General features: G+C 48.0%; 1 protein-coding gene across 8 annotated transcripts in view; it reads right to left on the bottom strand.

The window, feature by feature from the left end:
• Positions 1-24,268, bottom strand: part of LOC134927192 (transient receptor potential channel pyrexia-like) — a 513,867-nt gene that overhangs the window by 274,209 nt on the left and 215,390 nt on the right. For all 8 annotated transcript variants that reach the window (XM_063921321.1, XM_063921322.1, XM_063921327.1 and 5 more), the window contains one exon: positions 10,100-10,202. In XM_063921321.1, coding sequence (XP_063777391.1) covers positions 10,100-10,202 — 103 coding nt within the window. The remainder of the gene's footprint in view (positions 1-10,099; positions 10,203-24,268) is intronic.

The following is a 24,268-nucleotide window of genomic DNA, read 5'->3' as shown; positions in this document are numbered from 1 at the left end:
TTATAGCTGCAGTTGCAGAAGCATTACCGGCAAAGGACGCACACACAGACGCTGCTGCATCCAGCTCAGATTCAGCACCTAGGACAGGTCTGGGAAGGGAAACGCCAGCTAGCACCAGTATTGGAAGTCTCACCATATACCATAGGCGTAATGTTATTACAGATAGTAAGAACTGAGGAAAGGACAAGAGAAAAACCTCCGCAACAAGGGGGTCATTCCGACCCGATCGCACACACAGCGCTCGTCGCAGACGTGCCTTCAGGTCGGAACTGTGCATGCGCTGCGGCCATATTGCACAGGCGTGTCGTTGCCCGGCGATGGGCGTTGCTGGGCAGCAAGAAGATTGACAGGAGTAAGGCGTTACGGGGCGTCAACTGACCGTTTTCTGGGAGTGGTGCGGCGAATGCAGGCGTGTCCAGGCGTTTGGAGGGCGGATGTCTGACGTAAATTACGGGACCTTCAACGGTGGATTCATCGCACAGGGTAAGTAACTCATACCCTGGTCTAGTTCTGCACAAAACTCTTTTTGCATAGCAGGGCTGCACAAGCGATCGCAGCTTTGCTATGCAAAAAAACACTCCCTTAGTTGATCGCACGGGCTGCAAAAAGTTGCAGCGTGCGATCAACTCGGAATGACCCCCCAAATTCCTTTATGATCTCTTTTTTTCTTTTTTGCATGCACTTTATGATGCATTTTTGTATAAAATAAAACATTTTGCTACTATCGTTTAGATCAGTGGTTTCCAAACTTTTTTGAATCACGGCGCCCTAGACTATCAGAATTTTTTTCACGGCACCCCTAGGCCAAAAATTTCTTATTGAGAAATTTAGAAAGAAATATTACATTAAGTAGATCGCGTTTATATGTCATCCTTAGGGTCAGTTGTGTGGTGAGGGATAAGATTTGCTTCTGTTTGGCCACATATTTTATGACTGGCAGCCACCAGCACTGGTTTTGCCTATTATATTGACCATGAATAATTTGAATTGGTCCTGGACCACCAACCCAGGGCACCCCTGCAAGTGTCCCGAGGCACCCCAGGGAGCCACGGCACACAGTTTGGGAACCTCTGGTTTAGATGATGTATAGGTATTATATATGATGACCTTATCGGCTGCTCATAATACTCGGTTTCTGCTGTGTGCTACTTAATGACTGATTTTGTCAAAGTTAGGCTGGGGTGACACAGGAGGTTTTCGGTAGGGCGATTAAATCTAATGCTATAGTTAAAATAAGAATTTACTTACCGATAATTCTATTTCTCGTAGTCCGTAGTGGATGCTGGGGACTCCGTAAGGACCATGGGGAATAGCGGCTCCGCAGGAGACTGGGCACAAAAGTAAAGCTTTAGAACTACCTGGTGTGCACTGGCTCCTCCCCCTATGACCCTCCTCCAAGCCTCAGTTAGGATACTGTGCCCGGACGAGCGTACACAATAAGGAAGGATTTTGAATCCCGGGTAAGACTCATACCAGCCACACCAATCACACCATATAACTTGTGATCTAAACCCAGTTAACAGCATGATAACAGAGGAGCCTCTAGAAAAGAGCAATAACCCGATTTTTTTTGGTAACAATAACTATGTACCAGTATTGCAGACAATCCGCACTTGGGATGGGCGCCCAGCATCCACTACGGACTACGAGAAATAGAATTATCGGTAAGTAAATTCTTATTTTCTCTAACGTCCTAAGTGGATGCTGGGGACTCCGTAAGGACCATGGGGATTATACCAAAGCTCCCAAACGGGCGGGAGAGTGCGGATGACTCTGCAGCACCAAATGAGAGAACTCCAGGTCCTCCTCAGCCAGGGTATCAAATTTGTAGAATTTTACAAACGTATTTGCTCCTGACCAAGTAGCTGCTCGGCAAAGTTGTAAAGCCGAGACCACTCGGGCAGCCGCCCAAGATGAGCCCACCTTCCTTGTGGAATGGGCTTTTACAGATTTTGGCTGTGGCAGGCCTGCCACAGAATGTGCAAGCTGAATTGTACTACAAATCCAACGAGCAATAGTCTGCTTAGAAGCAGGAGCACCCAGCTTGTTGGGTGCATACAGAATAAACAACGAGTCAGATTTTCTGACTCCAGCCGTCCTGGAAACCTATATTTCCAGGGCTATGACAACGTCTAGAACTTGGAATCCTCCAAGTCCCTAGTAGCCGCAGGCACCACAATAGGTTTATTCAGGTGAAACGCTGAAAACCACCTTAGGGAGAAACTGAGGACAAGTCCTCAATTCCGCCCTGTCCGAATGGAAAATCAGATGAGGGCTTTTACAGGATAAAGCCGCCAATTCTGACACGCACCTGGCCCAGGCCAGGGCCAACAGCATGACCACTTTCCATGTGAGATATTTTAACTCCACATATTTAAGTGGTTCAAACCAATGTGACTTTTGGAACCCAAAAACTACATTTAGATCCCAAGGTGCCACTGGAGGCACAAAAGGAGGCTGTATATACAGTACCCCTTTCACAAACGTCTGAACTTCAGGGACTGAAGCTAGTTCTTTTTGGAAGAAAATTGACAGGGCCGAAAATTTGAACCTTAATGGACTCCCATTTCAGGCCCATAGACACTCCTGTTTGCAGGAAATGTAGGAATCGACCTAGTTGAAAAATTCCTCCGTCGGGGCCTTACTGGCCTCGCACCACGCAACATATTTTCGCCAAATGCGGTGATAATGTTTTGCGGTTATATCTTTCCTGGCTTTGATCAGGATAGGAATGACTTCATCCGGAATGCCTTTCTCCTTCAGGATCCGGCGTTCAACCGCCATGCCGTCAAACGCAGCCGCGGTAAGTCTTGGAACAGACAGGGTCCTTGCTGGAGCAGGTCCCTTCTTAGAGGTAGAGGCCACGGATCCTCCGTGAGCATCTCTTGAAGTTCCGGTTACCAAGTCCTTCTTGGCCAATCCGGAGCCACGAATATAGTGCTTACTCCTCTCCATCTTATAATTCTCAGTACCTTGGGTATGAGAGGCAGAGGAGGGAACACATACACTGACTGGTACACCCACTGTGTTACCAGAGCGTCCACAGCTATTGCCTGAGGGTCCCTTGACCTGGCGCAATACTTGTCGAGTTTTATAAACATGTGGAAGACTTCTGGGTGAAGTCCCCACTCTCCCGGGTGGAGGTCGTGTCTGCTGAGGAAGTCTGCTTCCCAGTTGTCCACTCCCGGAATGAATACTGCTGACAGTGCTATCACATGATTTTCCGCCCAGCGAAGAATCCTTGCAGCTTCTGCCATTGCCCCCCTGCTTCTTGTGTCACCCTGTCTGTTTACGTGGGTGACTGCCGTGATGTTGTCCGAATGGATCAACTCCGGGTGACCTTGAAGCAGAGGTCTTGCTGAGCTTAGAGCATTGTAAATGGCCCTTAGCTTCAGGATATTTATGTGAAGTGATGTCTCCAGGCTTGACCATAAGCTCTGGAAATTCCTTCCCTGTGTGACTGCTCCCCAGCCTCGCAGGCTGGCATCCGTGGTCACCAGGACCCAGTCCTGAATGTGCGGCCCTCTAGAAGATGAGCACTCTGCAACCACCACAGGAGAGACACCCTTGTGCTTGGTGACAGGGTTATCCGCTGATGCATCTGAAGATGCGACCCGGACCATTTGTCCAGCAGGTCCCACTGGAAAGTTCTCGCGTGGAATCTGCCGAATGGGATTGCTTCGTAGGAAGCCACCATTTTTCCCAGAACCATTTCATTGATGTACTGAGACTTGACTCGGTTATAGGAGGTTCCCGACTAGCTCGGATAACTCCCTGACTTTCTCCTCCGGGAGAAACACCTGTTTCTGGACTGTGTCCAGGATCATCCCTAGGAACAGAAGACGAGTCGTCGGAATCAGCTGCGATTTTGGAATATTGAGAATCCAATCGTGCTGCCGCAACACTACCTGAGATAGTGCTACACCGACCTCCAACTGTTCCCTGGATCTTACCCTTATCAGGGAATCGTCCAAGTAAGGGATAACTAAAATTCCCTTCCTTCGAAGGAGTATCATCATTTCGGCCATTACCTTGGTAAAGACCCGGGGTGCCGTGGACCATCCATACGGCAGCGTCTGAAACTGATAGTGACAGTTCTGTACCATAAACCTGAGGTACCCTTGGTGAGAAGGGTAAATTGGGACATGAAGGTAAGCATCCTTGATGTCCCGAGACATCATGTAGTCCCCTTCTTCCAGGTTCGCAATCACTGCTCTGAGTGACTCAATCTTGAATTTGAACCTCCGTATGTAAGTGTTCAAGATTTTAGATTTAGAATCGGTCTCACCGAGCCGTCCGGCTTCGGTACCACAACAGTGTGGAATAATACCCCGTTCCCTGTTGCAGGAGGGGTACCTTGATTATCACCTGCTGGGAATACAGCTTGTGAATGGCTTCCAAAACTGCCTCCCTGTCAGAAGGAGACATCGGTAAAGCCGACTTTAGGAAACGGCGAGGGGGAGACGTCTCGAATTCCAATTTGTACCCCTGAGATATCACCTGAAGGATCCAGGGGTCTACTTGCGAGTGAGCCCACTGCGCGCTGAAATTCATTGAGACGGGCCCCCACCGTGCCTGATTCTGCTTGTAAAGCCCCAGCGTCATACTGAGGGCTTGGCAGAGGCGGGAGAGGGCTTCTGTTCCTGGGAACTGGCTGATTTCTGCAGCCTTTTTCCTCTCCCTCTGTCACGGGGCAGAAATGAGGAACCTTTTGCCCGCTTGCCCACGAAAAGACTGCGCCTGATAATACGGCGTCTTCTTATGTTGAGAGGCGACCTGGGTTACAAACGTGGATTTCCCAGCTGTTGCCGTGGCCACCAGGTCTGAAAGACCGACCCCAAATAACTCCTCCCCTTAATAAGGCAATACTTCCAAATGCCGTTTGGAATCCGCATCACCTGACCACTGTCGTGTCCATAACCCTCTACTGGCAGAAATGGACAACGCACTTAGACTTGATGCCAGTCGGCAAATATTCCGCTGTGCATCACGCATATATAGAAATGCATCTTTTAAATGCTCTATAGGCAATAATATACTGTCCCTATCTAGGGTATCAATATTTTCAGTCAGGGAATCCGACCACGCCAACCCAGCACTGCACATCCAGGCTGAGGCGATTGCTGGTCGCAGTATAACACCAGTATGTGTGTAAATACATTTTAGGATACCCTCCTGCTTTCTATCAGCAGGATCCTTAAGGGCGGCCATCTCAGGAGAGGGTAGAGCCCTTGTTCTTACAAGCGTGTGAGCGCTTTATCCACCCTAGGGGGTGTTTCCCAACGCACCCTAACCTCTGGCGGGAAAGGATATAATGCCAATAACATTTTAGAAATTATCAGTTGTTATCGGGGGAAACCCACGCATCATCACACACCTCATTTAATTTCTCAGATTCAGGAAAACTACAGGTAGTTTTTCCTCACCAAACATAATACCCCTTTTTGGTGGTACTCGTATTATCAGAAATGTGTAAAACATTTTTCATTGCCTCAATCATGTAACGTGTGGCCCTACTGGAAGTCACATTTGTCTCTTCACCGTCGACACTGGAGTCAGTATCCGTGTCGGCGTCTATATCTGCCATCTGAGGTAACGGGCGCTTTAGAGCCCCTGACGGCCTATGAGACGTCTGGACAGGCACAAGCTGAGTAGCCGGCTGTCTCATGTCAACCACTGTCTTTTATACAGAGCTGACACTGTCACGTAATTCCTTCCAACAGTTCATCCACTCAGGTGTCGACCCCCTAGGGGGTGACATCACTATTACAGGCAATCTGCTCCGTCTCCACATCATTTTTCTCCTCATACATGTCGACACAAACGTACCGACACACAGCACACACACAGGGAATGCTCTGATAGAGGACAGGACCCCACTAGCCCTTTGGGGAGACAGAGGGAGAGTTTGCCAGCACACACCAGAGCGCTATATATATACAGGGATAACCTTATACAAGTGTTTTTCCCCTTATAGCTGCTGTATTTTTAATACTGCGCGTAATTAGTGCCCCCCTCTCTTTTTTAACCCTTTCTGTAGTGTAGTGACTGCAGGGGAGAGCCAGGGAGCTTCCCTCCAACGGAGCTGTGAGGGAAAATGGCGCCAGTGTGCTGAGGAGATAGGCTCCGCCCCCTTCTCGGCGGCCTTATCTCCCGTTTTTCTGTGTATTCTGGCAGGGGTTAAATTCATCCATATAGCCCAGGAGCTATATGTGATGCATTTTTTTGCCATCCAAGGTGTTTTTATTGCGTCTCAGGGCGCCCCCCCCCCAGCGCCCTGCACCCTCAGTGACCGGAGTGTGAAGTGTGCTGAGAGCAATGGCGCACAGCTGCAGTGCTGTGCGCTACCTTGTTGAAGACAGGACGTCTTCTGCCGCCGATTTTCCGGACCTCTTCTGTCTTCTGGCTCTGTAAGGGGGCCGGCGGCGCGGCTCTGGGACCTATCCATGGCTGGGCCTGTGATCGGTCCCTCTGGAGCTAATGTCCAGTAGCCTAAGAAGCCCAATCCACTCTGCACGCAGGTGAGTTCGCTTCTTCTCCCCTTAGTCCCTCGATGCAGTGAGCCTGTTGCCAGCAGGTCTCACTGAACATAAAAAACCTAAAACTAAACTTTTCACTAAGCAGCTCAGGAGAGCCACCTAGTGTGCACCCTTCTCGTTCGGGCACAAAAATCTAACTGAGGCTTGGAGGAGGGTCATAGGGGGAGGAGCCAGTGCACACCAGGTAGTTCTAAAGCTTTACTTTTGTGCCCAGTCTCCTGCGGAGCTGCTATTCCCCATGGTCCTTACGGAGTCCCCAGCATCCACTTAGGACGTTAGAGAAATGTAATTTATTGTGGTTAATAACATGAGATTGGCACTCCCCACATGGAAACAAACTGCATTAACATCTCTCTAGATCAGCAAATAGTATACACCTCATACACCTGCTACTGCAGTAACCTCTAGTTTAATAGCTTGAGGCTTAAGCAAGTCAATGAAATGGCAGAATTTGGCAGCTGAAGGAGACGGTGGCACTACACGGCGATTGCACATCACTTGGCGGCACGGCTCATTGGAAACAGTTTGTTATATAACAAGTGGGCACGTTTAGGAGATTCATCTGTAACGCTCAAGCCGGGTACACACTGGGCGACATGCCCTAGTTAGCAATCAGCGCTATATCGCTGATTGCTAATTAGGGCAGATCGCCAGTGCATACACACTGAATGATATCAATGAATGGTATTGTTCAGTGACGTCATCCAGCCAGGTGCTAGGCATATTTAGGCATTCCAGATAAATTGTGGGACAAGCTCACAAACGGTGCATACTGTATGATGTGTACTGTACATATACATGCGGAAAAAGATGGGTGGAGAGGATATGGTAATGAACTGCTTAGTGGGCCTGATTCACATGTGGTTGGAGTTGCTATGGCTGCAGATACATGGAAGCAGCAGCGATAGCACTAATATGGTAATGCACTAGGGGGCGTCACGCCTCCTGCTGCACTACCGATCTGAGTTGTGTCCAAGGGGCGAAGTTTCTGATTATTTCCGAGGTCACACAAGCCGGCCGTCAAGCTACAACTAAGACGCCAGGAAATCTCTGTCCTTCCTTCGGAGATGTGGCCTCGTCCCTCCCTCACAACAGCGGTGACATGCCTACGTTTGGAAAACAGAAAAATGACCACAAGTGGTATGACCATACCTCCCAACCGTCCCGATTTTTGAGGGACAGTCCCATTTGGAGACTGACCCGCTGTCCCACCCGCGGGCCACAGTATCCCACGGTGGGGGGGGGGGGGGAGTTGGGAGGCTCCAGCACTTGCTGCTCTGCTAGGCATGCGCACAGCGTCTATTCAGTGAACACAGGAGGAGAGGGGGCATGCCAACAGCTCACGGAGCACTGGACATGCCCCCTCAGTGACGAAAACGGGGTGTGGCTCGTGATCGCGGGTCCTCCCACGAAGCCACGCCCCTTTCCATAGACCACACTCCTTTTCGGGAGCGCACGCGGCTTTGCCGCGCATGTGTCCCTCCTTCATACAGAGGAAAGTTGGGGGGTATGTATGACAACGTGCCTTTTGCTCTGTCCCTTTAGAAGGGAAACACATTAATGTGACTAGGTATAAGAATGTAAGAGAAATGGGGCCAAATGTAATAGAGAGAGTTTTAAAAAGTGAGAGATTTGGTAAGGTTTCGCAGTTGTTGTTTTTTTAAGTGGCAATCATTTACACAGCAAGATCAACCTGGTTTTGCAGTGTAAATGATTGCCACTTTTAAAAAAAAACCTGAAAAACCTTACCAATTCTCTCACTTTCTGAAACTCTCACTCTATTACATTTGGCCCATGGTGTTTCAGGAAAAAAAGATGTGTCCTCACACTGTACCTTCAGTCGCACCAAATAGCCCCTCTCGGTATCTAGGTCCCGGGCAACTCAGCCGCGCCAAGCGCTTTCTCACTCAAGGTGCAGGATGTAATGGAGTCTGAGATCGCCGGAGGAGCAGGATGCCAGACGATCTTGGCCTTTTTTTTAAAGGGGCAATTACTGTACTTACAAGGCATCCTGCCGAAAATGTGCATCTACTTGGCATAAATGAAACAACTGGGAGCAACAAAACTAGCTCGCACTGATCAATCTGATACGCGACATTTGTACATCTGTGTGTGTTTAAGTCTGAATCTGTGCACGAAGTGCTACACTGCAGCAGACGCAGCTTTTTCTCATGACAATTTCTACTGTGGTTCATCTGTGACTCTGTACATGTGTAAAACGAATTCCTGTGTGCATTAAGGGGCCGATTCAGACCCTGACGCTGATGTACCAAAGTTGCTATGAAGGGATTTCTGCACATCTGCACGTATGCTGGTACTTGCATGTGCAAGGTCCAAAGGTCTTCAGAACGCAGTTTAAGACCTGGAGAGGGGCAGGAACGGGGCGTAGACGCTCTATTTTAGGAGTTTGGTCCGGACAACAGAGGCGTGTACGGACCATCTGCGGGATGGGCCATGTTGGCTGTGTGATGTCTCATGCAGCCGCTGCAACCCTAAACATGGCGGATAGCCATTTGCCTTCGCAGCTAGGCTGTGTAGGCAGGGAGCTACTCGAATCCCGCAAAAGCATCGCCACCATGCGATGCTCTTGCATGTCTGCGGGATGGGGGGCTGGATCCGGCATGCGGGGCGGACTTGCCTTGTGCTGGGCGTCCACCCGCATGTCAAAGAAAGTGATCATAGATGGGCATTTTCTCGCACATCTACGATTAGGTCTGATTTAGGCCCTAAGCCCCAGCCTGGTGTCTCTGGTACACTGTGGGGGTAATTCCAAGTTGATCGCAGCAGAAATTTTTTTAGCAGTTGGGCAAAACCATGTGCACTGCAGGAGAGGCAGATATAACATGTGCAGAGAGAGTTAGATTTGGGTGGGGTGTGTTCAAACTGAAATCTAAATTGCAGTGTAAAAATAAAGCAGCCAGTATTTACCCTGCACAGAAACAAAATAACCCACCCAAATCTAACTCTCTCTGCACATGTTATATCTGCCCCCCCTGCAGTGCACATGGTTTTGCCCAACTGCTAAAAATTTCCTGCTGCGATCATCTTGGAATTACCCCCTGTGAGTGGTGTTTTGCTGCATCTACGATGCATATAAAATGAAAGAAAAAGTTGGTACGCTGCTCCTCTCTGAGCATCTCAATTGCGCCGGGCATTTAACATCATATAGCATATAGGCGTTAGGTGTATGAGAACACATCTGTAATTAACCCCTTCGCCACTAAGGGCTTCCTCTCCCCTGTACAGAGGCTATTTTCCAACATCACGTTCCAACATCAGTGTCACAGATTTTTTTGTTATACAGTTCCCACAAACATTACAGTATACCTTCTATGTTTTTTTAGTTTTGCAGATATACATTTTACTTTCACTCTGTGTATCTGCAAACTGTTAAGAGCATTTGCTCAGACGTTCCATTGGAGAGTGTAATGGGGGTGCATGTGCCCCAATGTATGTACTTACAGTAGTGAATAATTGGTCATGAAGTACAAAACAAAGTTCTGCTTTCAGCTTTGCACATGTGAATGTGGTTATACAGTTATCCCCAAACAGTCCAGTACCTGATTTAGCCAGGTTATCCTTTGATCGCTTCAGAGCAGGTATGTATTTGGCGTACTGACTCTGGATCCAAGAGACCTTTTCATTGGAATCCATGACATCGCCCTGCAAATAAAATAATGCAAAACAAAAGCATATCATACAAACTGACCAGGCCGAAGTCTAACAGAGGATCTCTCTGCATGAGAACAGGTGAGCGAAAGAGACAATCAATGAATATACATCCAGACTGGTTTAGTATTATTGGGAGGAATAATTGTGAAACTTGCCCAAATTACAACCCACTTTACTTGCCTAATTTAGAAATATAATTTCAGAGCAGAAGCGGAAGGGGGCGTGCACTGCTCTGTCTGGCAGACAAGTCATCAAAGTAACCTACAGTATCGCAAACTGTAAATGATCCTCAAAGCAGCGACATGGCCCCTCTAACTCTCACCCTTCCACCAAGTTCATGCAATTCATCCCAAATACCCTGTAATTCATCTCACTTTGAGCAAACATGTACTGTAGCAAAGCTCCCAACCAGTGGCGGATCCAGAGGTGTGGCTGTCATCCCTAACTGACTCACTGGCAGTTGGTGTGTCTCCCCTATTTGAACTCTGAACTGCACTCTAGAGCTGTCCCGATTTCAGCTGGATAGTTCCACTATTCGGACAGTGCCCCGCGGGGGGCGGTGTTGGGGGGGATGGGTGATGTCAGAGAGCCTGTAATCACTGCTGCTCTGCAAAGCAGTTGGTGACCACTGAACAGATGCTGTGCACATGCGTACGGCATTTAATCAATGCAAGGAGGTATGCCGGGGGCTGCCACAAGGGAGGAGGGGTAATGAGAGTCAGCAGCAGCGACTCTAGTCCTGAGCAGCTACAGCAAATCACTGTTCTTGCAAAGAAATTCCTTAGTGTCACCCCTGGCTGAATCAGAAGAATCCGGGAGATGTGACCTACAATGCAGGGCAGCAGGAGATTTATGGCTGAAATGGGAGCCTCCCATGGTAGGCAACATGATATAAGGCTAACTCTACACCCTCAGCATGACACAACCTCGGCTCCCAGCATCAAGCAGGGCCTTCCTACCTCTATGTCTGTCTGTTATTCTGTTGTTCCATTTCTAAAGCGCAACAAAAAGTGCTGCGCTATATAAGAAACTGTTCATAAATAATACTGTATATCTCTAGGTAACGTACCATCACTCATATTATTAATATATAATTACTTAATGCTCGCGGCTAATATTTACACTTTAAAATATTTATTAAACAATCTGCTTTATATATGTATATTAGCAATACATTACTGGCGCCAATAACCACTGCAAGTGTGCCTTTGTAATAATTGCGTAAGTTTATTTTTAGCCTCATCGGATTCATGCCGGCAGACACATTCATTATTTATAAGGGAATATGTATCCTGGAGGAACTTTATCATCTTTGTGGGGAATGTGATCTATTCTGTCTCTATGAGCTCTTCCTCCTTCCCAGTGTCCTCCTCTATGTGTCCCCCAGGTTCTCCCAGCGTTATTTTGCCAACAGTTAGTGATATAGGCAATAGTAGGCAGCAGGTTATTAGTAAAATAGGTTATGTAGCACTGGGATTCCCAAGTCAGCCCTTTAATATTGTACATATTGCATGAAGCATATGTTACCATTAGCTCAGGAGACTATTGGAGTCATTCCGAGTTGATTGCTAGCTGCATTTGTTCGCTGTGCAGCGATCATGCAAAAAAACGGCAGTTCTGCGCATGCGTATGCGGCGCAATGCGCACGCGCATCGTACGAGTACAACGACCGATGTAGTTTTACACAGGGTCTAGCGATGATGCATTTCAGTCGCACTGGCTGCCGCAGAGTGATTGACATGAAGTGGGCGTTTCTGGGTGGCAACTGACCGTTTTCAGGGATTGTTTGGAAAAACACAGGCGTGGCTGGAAAAACGCAGGCGTGGCAGGGTGAATGCAGGGCGTGTTTGTGACGTCAAATCTGGAACAGAATGGTCTGAAGTGATCGCAAGCGCTGAGTAGGTTTTGAGCTACTCTGAAACTGCACAAAATAAATTTGTAGCCGCTCTGCGATAGAACCGTTCGCACTTCTGCTAAGCTAAAATACACTCCCAGTGGGCGGCGGCATAGTGTTTGCACGGCTGCTAAAAACTGCTAGCGAGCGATCAACTCGGAATGACCCCCTATATACCACCTGACGTATACAAGCATAACAGTGGGAGAAACGTGGCCTGGTCTTCCTCAGTCAGGGGCATTTAAGCTCCTGTCAAGGGGTGCTATATGTTTTGTCAACAATCACAATGTCGATAGTCATTATGTATGCACCATAATGTCACCATAATGTCAACACATACATGTTGACAGACACAATATCGACATGCTCAAACTATTGACAGCCAGAGTGTTCACTGGTACACAATGCTGACAATTTTAAGCCTTAACCCAAACCCTACAATGTCTATTGTCTGCATTTGACTGTGTCTATATACATACAGTACCAGTCAAAAGTTTGGACACACCTTCTCATTCAATGGTTTTTATTTATTTGAATTATTTTCTACATTATAGATTAATAATGAAGACATCACAACTATGAATGAACACATATGGAATTATGTTGTAAACAAAAAAGTGTTAACAAATAAAAATATGTTTAATATTTTAGATTCCTCAAAGTAGCCCCCTTTTGCTTTGATGACAGCTTTGCACACTCTTGGCATTCTCTCAATCAGCTTCATGAGATAGACTCCTGGAATGGTTTTCCAACAGTCTTGAAGGGGTTCCCAGAGGTGCTGAGCACTTGTTGGCTGCTTTTCCTTCACTCAGCGGTCCAACTCATCCCAAACCATCTCAATTGGTTTTAGGTTGAGTGATTGTGGAGGCCAGGTCATCTGACGCAGCGCTCCATCACTTTTCTTCTCGGTCAAGTAGCCCTTACATAGCCTGGAGATGTGTTTGGGGTCATTGTCTTGTTGTAAAACAAATGATGGTTCCAGTACGTTAGCCATGCTGGTTAAGTGTGCCTTGAATTTTGAATAAATCACCAACGGTGTCACCAGCAAAGCACCCCCACACCATCACACCTCCTCCTCCATGCTTCACAGTGGGAACCACACATGCTGAAACCATCCGCTCACCTTCTCTGCGTCTCACAAAAACACGGCGGTTGGAACCAAAAATCTCAAATGTGGACTCATCAGACCAAAGTACAGATTTCCACTGGTCTAATGTCCATTCCTTGTGTTTCTTGGCCCAAACAATTCTCTTCTTGTTGTTCATCCTCAGTAGTGGCTTCTTCGCAGCAATTCGACCATGAAGGCCTGATTCACGCAGTCTCCTCTGAACAGTTGATGTTGAGATTTGTCTGCTACTTGAACTCTGTGAAGAATTTATGTGGTCTCTAATCTGAGGTGCTGTTAAGTAGCCGTTTCTGAGGCTGGTAACTCTAATGAACTTATCCTCTGCAGCAGAGGTTACTCTTGGTCTTCCTTTCCTGGGGCGGTCCTCATGAGAGCCAGTTTCATCATAGCGTTTGATTTTGCAACTGCAAGATACATTCAAAGTTCTTGAAATTTTCCCATATCGACTGACCTTCATGTCTTAAAGTAATGATGGACTGTTGTTTTTCTTTGCTGAGTTGAGTGGTTCGTGCCATAATATGGACTACAACAGTAGTCAAATAGGGGTGTCCACTGTGTACTAACCCTACCTCTGCACAACACAACTGATGGTCTCAAACACATTAAGAAGGCAAGTAATTCCACACATTGACTCTTGACAAGGCACACCTGTTAATTCAAAACCATTCCAGGAGACTACCTCACGAAGCTGATTGAGAGAATGCCAAGAGTGTGCAAAGCTGTCATCAAAGGAAAAGGGGGCTACTTTGAGGAATCTAAAATATATAACACTTTTTTGTTTACAACATAGGGGGTAATTCCAAGTTGATTGCAGCAGGATTTTTGTTAGCAATTGGGCAAAACCATGTGCACTGCAGGGGAGGCAGATATAACATGTGCAGAGAGAGTTAGATTTGGGTGGGGTGTGTTCAAACTGAAATCTAATTTGCAGTGTAAAAATAAAGCAGCCAGTATTTACCCTGCACAGAAACAAAATAACCCACCCAGATCTTACTCTCTCTACACATGTTATATCTGCCTCCCCTGCAGTGCACATGGTTTTGCCCAATTGCTATCAAAAATCCTGCTGCAATCAACTTGGAATTACCCCCATAATTCCATTTGTGTTCTTTCATAGTTTTGATGTCTTCAGTATTAATCTTCAATGTAGAAAATAGTTAAAATAAATAAAAACCACTGAATGAGAATGTGTGTCCAAACTTTTGACTGGTACTGTAAGTCAACATTTAATGTGTCGACATTATGACATTCAGCATTATAGAATTGACCTCTTGATTGTCTACATCCCCTTGTAGCACAAACCCTAATGTTAGTGCTGAGGAGATCTTCATCCCCTGAAGAAACTTCGGAATGATAGGAAAGAGGTCTAGATGAATCTACTGTAGATGAAACAGAAGCAGGCGAAGTTCTTGACACCAAGAGTTGTCCCATATATGTGTGGTGCCCACTTTCTGGGCAAACCTGCATCTGTCCCAGTTTGCATCAGGCTTAAATCATAATTTCTTTCTCCCAATCTATGTCCTATTAATGTACTCTCTCACAAATACGTTGTTAGCCATCTCCTGTGCTTATTCTAGCCTTAAAGAGCACACTATCTGTCTCCTCATCTTTTCATCTTTTTTTCATGTCATACATAATTTCCCTTGTCTCAAAATATCTCACAAGTCACAACACAAGCCCTCTGCTTTGTTCATGGACACACCTACTATTTAATGTTGCCTCTGCAGGGGTGCAGATGATTGGGAGGAGGCACAAGTACTAATTATCTAGCCTAGGCCTGTTGGAGGGGTCACAGGCCAAATGCTGAGGGGAACACATTTCCCCCTTTGAAGCATGCAATGCTGCTTTTAGAGGATGTCTTTGCACATAGTAGATGTCTCAATGACCCTGCGTCCCGGAGGGCGATGTCAATGCGAGAGTTTGGGGAATAGCAACATGTATTCATACTAACCTACTCTCCTGGTATGGCCAGGAGGGTCCCTAAAACAGGTGGCACTCCCGGTCACCCGGAGAAGTGGGAGAATAAAAGTGGGTGGGGCAATGGGCAAATCGCGCAACCGTAGCTCCGCCCCCTGCTGTACAATGCCAATAATGTGGACATAGGTGGTCATTCCGAGTTAATCGCTAGCTGCATCCGTTCGCTGTGCAGCGATGAGGGAAAAAACGGAACTTCTGCGCATGCGTATGCGACGCAATGCGCACGTGCGTCGTACTATTGCAATGAACGATGTAGTTTCACACAAGGTCTAGTGAAGCTTTTCAGTTGCACTGGTAGCCGCAGAGTGATTGACATGAAGTGGGCGTTTCTGGGTATCAACTGACCGTTTTCAGGGAGTGTTCGAAAAAATAAGATTTTACTTACCGATAAATCTATTTCTCGGAGTCCGTAGTGGATGCTGGGGTTCCTGAAAGGACCATGGGGAATAGCGGCTCCGCAGGAGACAGGGCACAAAAAGTAAAGCTTTTCCGATCAGGTGGTGTGCACTGGCTCCTCCCCCTATGACCCTCCTCCAGACTCCAGTTAGGTACTGTGCCCGGACGAGCGTACACAATAAGGGAGGATTTTGAATCCCGGGTAAGACTCATACCAGCCACACCAATCACACCGTACAACTTGTGATCTAAACCCAGTTAACAGTATGATAACAGCGGAGCCTCTGAAAGATGGCTTCCTTCAACAATAACCCGAATTAGTTAACAATAACTATGTACAATTTATGCAGATAATCCGCACTTGGGATGGGCGCCCAGCATCCACTACGGACTCCGAGAAATAGATTTATCGGTAAGTAAAATCTTATTTTCTCTATCGTCCTAGTGGATGCTGGGGTTCCTGAAAGGACCATGGGGATTATACCAAAGCTCCCAAACGGGCGGGAGAGTGCGGATGACTCTGCAGCACCGAATGAGAGAACTCCAGGTCCTCCTTAGCCAGAGTATCAAATTTGTAAATTTTTACAAACGTGTTCTCCCCTGACCACGTAGCTGCTCGGCAAAGTTGTAATGCCGAGACCCCTCGGGCAGCCGCCCAAGATGAGCCCACCTTCCTTGTGGAGTGGGCCTTTACAGATTTAGGCTGTGGCAGGCCTGCCACAGAATGTGCAAGTTGGATTGTGCTACAGATCCAACGAGCAATCGTCTGCTTAGACGCAGGAGCACCCATCTTGTTGGGTGCATACAATATAAACAACGAGTCAGATTTTCTGACTCCAGCTGTCCTTGCAATATATATTTTTAATGCTCTGACAACGTCCAGTAACTTGGAGTCCTCCAAGTCACTTGTAGCCGCAGGCACTACAATAGGCTGGTTCAGATGAAATGCTGACACCACCTTAGGGAGAAAATGCGGACGAGTCCGCAGTTCTGCCCTGTCCGAATGGAAAATCAGATATGGGCTTTTGTAAGATAAAGCTGCCAATTCTGACACTCTCCTGGCAGAAGCCAGGGCTAGAAGCATGGTCACTTTCCATGTGAGATATTTCAAATCCACCTTTTTTAGTGGTTCAAACCAATGAGATTTTAGGAAGTCCAAAACCACATTTAGATCCCACGGTGCCACTGGAGGCACCACAGGAGGCTGTATATGCAGCACTCCCTTAACAAAGGTCTGGACTTCAGGGACTGAAGCCAATTCTTTTTGAAAGAAAATCGACAGGGCCGAAATTTGAACCTTAATAGATCCCAATTTGAGACCCATTGACAATCCTGATTGCAGGAAATGTAGGAATCGACCCAGTTGAAATTCCTCCGTCGGAGCACTCCGATCTTCGCACCACGCAACATATTTTCGCCAAATTCGGTGATAATGTTGCACGGTTACTTCCTTCCTTGCTTTAATCAAAGTAGGAATGACTTCTTCCGGCATGCCTCTTTCCTTTAGGATCCGGCGTTCAACCGCCATGCCGTCAAACGCAGCCGCGGTAAGTCTTGAAACAGACAGGGACCCTGCTGAAGCAAGTCCCTCCTTAGAGGTAGAGGCCACGGATCTTCCGTGATCATCTCTTGAAGTTCCGGGTACCAAGTCCTCCTTGGCCAATCCGGAACCACTAGTATCGTTCTTACGCCTCTTTGCCGTATAATTCTCAATACTTTTGGTATGAGAGGCAGAGGAGGAAACACATACACCGACTGGTACACCCAAGGCGTTACCAGCGCGTCCACAGCTATTGCCTGCGGATCTCTTGACCTGGCGCAATACCTGTCCAGTTTTTTGTTGAGGCGAGACGCCATCATGTCCACCATTGGTCTTTCCCAACGGGTTACCAGCATGTGGAAGACTTCTGGATGAAGTCCCCACTCTCCCGGGTGAAGATCGTGTCTGCTGAGGAAGTCTGCTTCCCAGTTGTCCACTCCCGGGATGAACACTGCTGACAGTGCTATCACATGATTCTCTGCCCAGCGAAGAATCCTTGCAGCTTCTGCCATTGCCCTCCTGCTTCTTGTGCCGCCCTGTCTGTTCACATGGGCGACTGCCGTGATGTTGTCCGACTGGATCAATACCGGTTTTCCCTGAAGCAGAGGTTCTGCCTGGTTTAGAGCATTGTATATTGCTCTTAGTTCCAGAATGTTTATGTGAAGAGACGTTTCCAGGCTCGTCCATACTCCCTGGAAGTTTCTTCCTTGTGTGACTGCTCCCCAGCCTCTCAGGCTGGCGTCCGTGGTCACCAGGATCCAATCCTGTATGCCGAATCTGCGGCCCTCCAATAGATGAGCACTCTGCAACCACCACAGAAGAGACACCCTTGTCCTTGGAGACAGGGTTATCCGTAGGTGCATCTGAAGATGCGACCCTGACCATTTGTCCAACAGATCCCTTTGGAAAATTCTTGCGTGGAATCTGCCGAATGGAATCGCTTCGTAAGAAGCCACCATTTTTCCCAGGACTCTTGTGCATTGATGTACAGACACCTTTCCTGGTTTTAGGAGGTTCCTGACAAGCTCGGATAACTCCTTGGCTTTTTCCTCCGGGAGAAAAACCTTTTTCTGAACCGTGTCCAGAATCATCCCTAGGAACAGCAGACGAGTTGTCGGCAATAACTGGGATTTTGGAATATTCAGAATCCACCCGTGCTGTTTTAGCACTTCTTGAGACAGTGCTAATCCCATCTCTAGCTGTTCTCTGGACCTCGCCCTTATTAGGAGATCGTCCAAGTATGGGATAATTAATACGCCTTTTCTTCGAAGAAGAATCATCATCTCGGCCATTACCTTTGTAAAGATCCGAGGTGCCGTGGACAATCCGAACGGCAGCGTCTGAAACTGATAGTGACAGTTTTGTACAACGAACCTGAGGTACCCCTGGTGTGAGGGGTAAATTGGAACGTGGAGATACGCATCCTTGATGTCCAAGGATACCATAAAGTCCCCCTCTTCCAGGTTCGCTATCACTGCTCTGAGTGACTCCATTTTGAACTTGAACTTCTTTATGTACAGGTTCAAGGACTTCAGATTTAGAATAGGCCTTACCGAGCCATCCGGCTTCGGTACCACAAAAAGAGTGGAATAATACCCCTTCCCTTGTTGCAGAAGAGGTACCTTGACTATCACCTGCTGAGAGTACAGCTTGTGAATGGCTTCCAACACCGTCTCCCTTTCGGAGGGGGACGTTGGTAAAGCAGACCTCAGGAAACGGCGAGGTGGATCTGTCTCTAATTCCAACCTGTATCCCTGAGATATTATCTGCAGGATCCAGGGATCTACTTGCGAGTGAGCCCACTGCGCGCTGTAATTTTTGAGACGACCGCCCACCGTCCCCGAGTCCGCTTGAGAAGCCCCAGCGTCATGCTGAGGCTTTTGTAGAAGCCGGGGAGGGCTTCTGATCCTGGGAAGGAGCTGCGTGTTGCTGTCTCTTCCCTCGACCTTTGCCTCGTGGCAAATATGAATAGCCCTTTGCTCTCTTATTTTTAAAGGAACGAAAGGGCTGCGGTTGAAAAGTCGGTGCCTTTTTCTGTTGGGGAGTGACTTGAGGTAGAAAGGTGGATTTCCCGGCTGTAGCCGTGGCCACCAAATCTGATAGACCGACTCCAAATAACTCCTCCCCCTTATACGGCAAAACTTCCATATGCCGTTTTGAATCCGCATCGCCTGTCCACTGTCGCGTCCATAAAGCTCTTCTGGCCGAAATGGACATAGCACTTACCCGTGATGCCAGTGTGCATATATCCCTCTGTGCATCACGCATATAAAGAAATGCATCCTTTATTTGTTCTAACGACAGTAAAATATTGTCCCTGTCCAGGGTATCAATATTTTCAATCAGGGACTCTGACCAAACTACCCCAGCACTGCACATCCAGGCAGTCGCAATAGCTGGTCGTAGTATAACACCTGCATGTGTGTATATACTTTTTTGGATATTTTCCATCCTCCTATCTGATGGATCTTTAAGTGCGGCCGTCTCAGGAGAGGGTAACGCCACTTGTTTAGATAAGCGTGTTAGCGCCTTGTCCACCCTAGGAGGTGTTTCCCAGCGCTCCCTAACCTCTGGCGGGAAAGGGTATAATGCCAATAATTTCTTTGAAATTATCAGCTTTTTATCAGGGGCAACCCACGCTTCATTACACACGTCATTTAGTTCTTCTGATTCAGGAAAAACTATAGGTAGTTTTTTCATACCCCACATAATACCCTGTTTAGTGGTACCTGTAGTATCAGCTAAATGTAACGCCTCCTTCATTGCCAAAATCATATAACGTGTGGCCCTACTGGAAAATACGGTTGATTCGTCACCGTCACCACTGGAGTCATCGCCTGTGTCTGGGTCTGTGTCGACCGACTGAGGCAAAGGGCGTTTCACAGCCCCTGACGGTGTTTGAGTCGCCTGGACAGGCACTAATTGATTGTCCGGCCGTCTCATGTCGTCAAACGACTGCTTTAGCGTGTTGACACTATCCCGTAGTTCCATAAATAAAGGCATCCATTCTGGTGTCGACCCCCTAGGAGGTGACATCCCCATATTTGGCAATTGCTCCGCCTCCACACCAATATCGTCCTCATACATGTCGACACACACGTACCGACACACAGCAGACACACAGGGAATGCTCCTAATGAAGACAGGACCCACTAGCCCTTTGGGGAGACAGAGGGAGAGTTTGCCAGCACACACCAAAAGCGCTATATATATATCAGGGATAGCCTTATAATAAGTGCTCCCCTATAGCTGCTTTGTTATATAAAAATATCGCCATAAATTTGCCCCCCCTCTCTGTTTTACCCTGTTTCTGTAGTGCAGTGCAGGGGAGAGACCTGGGAGCCGTCCTGACCAGCGGAGCTGTGAGAGGAAATGGCGCCGTGTGCTGAGGAGATAGGCCCCGCCCCTTTTCCGGCGGGCTCGTCTCCCGCTATTTTGAGAAATCAGGCAGGGGTTAAATATCTCCATATAGCCTCTAGGGCTATATGTGAGGTATTTTTAGCCTTTATAGGTACTCATTTGCCTCCCAGGGCGCCCCCCTCCCAGCGCCCTGCACCCTCAGTGACTGCCGTGTGAAGTGTGCTGAGAGGAAAATGGCGCACAGCTGCAGTGCTGTGCGCTACCTTTAGAAGACTGCAGGAGTCTTCAGCCGCCGATTCTGGACCTCTTCTGTCTTCAGCATCTGCAAGGGGGCCGGCGGCGCGGCTCCGGTGACCATCCAGGCTGTACCTGTGATCGTCCCTCTGGAGCTTGATGTCCAGTAGCCAAGAAGCCAATCCATCCTGCACGCAGGTGAGTTGACTCCTTCTCCCCTCAGTCCCTCGCTGCAGTGATCCTGTTGCCAGCAGGAATCACTGTAACATAAAAAACCTAGCTAAACTTTCTCTAAGCAGCTCTTTAGGAGAGCCACCTAGATTGCACCCTTCTCGGCCGGGCACAAAAATCTAACTGGAGTCTGGAGGAGGGTCATAGGGGGAGGAGCCAGTGCACACCACCTGATCGGAAAAGCTTTACTTTTTGTGCCCTGTCTCCTGCGGAGCCGCTATTCCCCATGGTCCTTTCAGGAACCCCAGCATCCACTAGGACGATAGAGAAAACTTAGGCGTGCAGGAAAAACGCAGGTGTGGCTGGCCGAATGCATGGCGTGTTTGTGACGTCAAAACAGGAACTGAATAGTCTGAAGTGATCGCAAGCGCTGAGTAGGTTTTGAACTACTCTGAAACTGCACAAAAATATTTTTTATCCGCTGTGCGATCCTTTCGTTCGCACTTCTGCTAAGCTAAAATACACTCCCAGTGGGAGGCGGCATAGCGTTTGCACGGCTGCTAAAAACTGCTAGTGAGCGAACAACTCGGAATGACCACCATTGTAAAGTTGGGAGCGGAACCGCGATGACACAATCGCAGCTCCATGCCCCCAGAATGCCTCTTTTCTCGTAGCTATGCCCCTTGTTAAGCCGACCTGGCTGCTCCAACAGGTCAGCAAGTATGCATGTATTGTGTGAGTGACCCAACCACCACTGTACAAAGCTGTCATTTGTAGCACTGTGCAGCAGGGCCTTCCCCCTCCATGTCTGTCTGTTATTACCCGGTTTGCTCTATCATCGTTGATTCCAATTATAAAGCACAACGGCATACACTGCGCTATATAAGAAACCGCTAATAAATAATAAATGATGGTACAATTTGCCGCAAATCGCCTCATCAAGCCCCCAGACAGCCCAGTTCACAGGGGAAATGTGTGAGATCCAGGAGGCTGGTCTACTCTCTCTGGAATCCGGGAAATGTGTACGGAATTTGGCAGTCAGGTATAGTATGATCTGGCCACTCAGCCACACTCATTACCTGCTCATATTCCTGATAACAGACACCTACCCCGGGGAGCTCCCTTCTTTATATGATAAGACTTAATGACAGTGGTGGGTGGCAGCGGTGTACAAATGGAGGTTTGTCCACATGGGAGATGCCTTAACCAGGGTTAATAGCAGGTGCTGGTCATCTATATTGTACAATTGCAGACAGAAGCGTTGCAGGGCATTGTAGTGCGCCAGTAGTTGCACTGACTGTACTGTAGTCACTGTATTGTTAGTGATGGCAGTGGAAGAGTTAATATGCACGGCAGTGATGGCACAGTGGGTATAGAGTGTCTGTGGGGCTCCCGAAGTTTGTGGGTATAGAGTGTATGTGGGGCTCCCAATGTTTGTAGGTATAGAGTGTCTGTGGGGCTCCCGATGTTTGTGGGTATAGAGTGTCTGTGGAGCTCCCGATGTTTGTGGGTATAGAGTGTCTGTGGGGCTCCCAATGTTTGTGGGTATAGAGTGTCTGTGGGGCTCCCAATGTTTGTGGGTATAGAGTGTCTGTGGGGCTCCCAATGTTTGTAGGTATAGAGTGTCTGTGGGGCTTCCGATGTTTGTGGGTATAGAGTGTCTGTGGGGCTCCCGATGTTTGTGGGTATAGAGTGTCTGTGGGGCTCCCAATGTTTGTAGGTATAGAGTGTCTGTGGGGCTCCCGATGTTTGTGGGTATAGAGTGTCTGTGGGGCTCCCGATGTTTGTGGGTATAGAGTGTCTGTGGGGCTCCCGATGTTTGTAGGTATAGAGTGTCTGTGGGGCTCCCGATGTTTGTGGGTATAGAGTGTCTGTGGGGCTCCCGATGTTTGTGGGTATAGAGTGTCTGTGGGGCTCCCGATGTTTGTAGGTATAGAGTGTCTGTGGGGCTCCCGATGTTTGTGGGTATAGAGTGTCTGTGGGGCTCCCGATGTTTGTAGGTATAGAGTGTCTGTGGGGCTCCCGATGTTTGTGGGTATAGAGTGTCTGTGGGGCTCCCGATGTTTGTGGGTATAGAGTGTCTGTGGGGCTCCCGATGTTTGTGGGTATAGAGTGTCTGTGGGAGCCCCCGATGTTTGTAGGTATAGAGTGTCTGTGGGGCTCCCGATGTTTGTGGGTATAGAGTGTCTGTGGGGCTCCCGATGTTTGTGGGTATAGAGTGTCTGTGGGGCTCCCGATGTTTGTAGGTATAGAGTGTCTGTGGGGCTCCCGATGTTTGTAGGTATAGAGTGTCTGTGGGGCTCCCAATGTTTGTAGGTATAGAGTGTCTGTGGGGCTCCCAATGTTTGTGGGTATAGAGTGTCTGTGGGGCTCCCGATGTTTGAGGGTATAGAGTGTCTGTGGGGCTCCCGATGTTTGTGGGTATAGAGTGTCTGTGGGACTCCCGATGTTTGTGGGTATAGAGTGTCTGTGGGACTCCCGATGTTTGTAGGTATAGAGTGTCTGTGAGGCTCCCGATGTTTGTGGGTATAGAGTGTCTGTGGGGCTCCCAATGTTTGTGGGTATAGAGTGTCTGTGGGGCTCCCGATGTTTGTAGGTATAGAGTGTCTGCCAGGCTCCCGATGTTTGTGGGTATAGAGTGTCTGTGGGGCTCCCGATGTTTGTGGGTATAGAGTGTCTGTGGGGCTCCCGATGTTTGGAGATACTCAGTAGCACGTCCGTTCATTAGGATGGATCAGAGGAAAGACATGATGGGAAGCCATGCATATGCAAAAAGTAGCAGGTCGGAGGTTGCACCTACGTGAAGAGCCACTTCAGGTCCTAGCACCCGCCAGCAACCATATATGCACAGAGCTTGCTACTCTAACAATACTTTCCTATGGCATCTGACTCTTCCAGCGTTCTTTAAAATAAGAATTTACTTACCGATAATTCTATTTCTCATAGTCCGTAGTGGATGCTGGGGACTCCGAAAGGACCATGGGGAATAGCGGCTCCGCAGGAGACTGGGCACAAAAGTAAAAAGCTTTAGGGCTACCTGGTGTGCACTGGCTCCTCCCCCTATGACCCTCCTCCAAGCCTCAGTTAGGATACTGTGCCCGGACGAGCGTACACAATAAGGAAGGATTTTGAATCCCGGGTAAGAATCTTTCCAGCCACACCAATCACACCGTACAACTTGTGATCTGAACCCAGTTAACAGCATGATAACAGAAGGAGCCTCTGAAAAGATGGCTCACAACAACAATAACCCGATTTTTGTAACAATAACTATGTACAAGTAATGCAGACAATCCGCACTTGGGATGGGCGCCCAGCATCCACTACGGACTATGAGAAATAGAATTATCGGTAAGTAA

Source organism: Pseudophryne corroboree, chromosome 5 (assembly GCF_028390025.1).
Source record: "Pseudophryne corroboree isolate aPseCor3 chromosome 5, aPseCor3.hap2, whole genome shotgun sequence".
Classification (NCBI taxonomy): Eukaryota; Metazoa; Chordata; class Amphibia; order Anura; family Myobatrachidae; genus Pseudophryne; species Pseudophryne corroboree.
The sequence above is the reverse complement of the archived record's forward strand: the minus strand, read 5'-3'. Positions and strand labels throughout refer to the sequence as shown.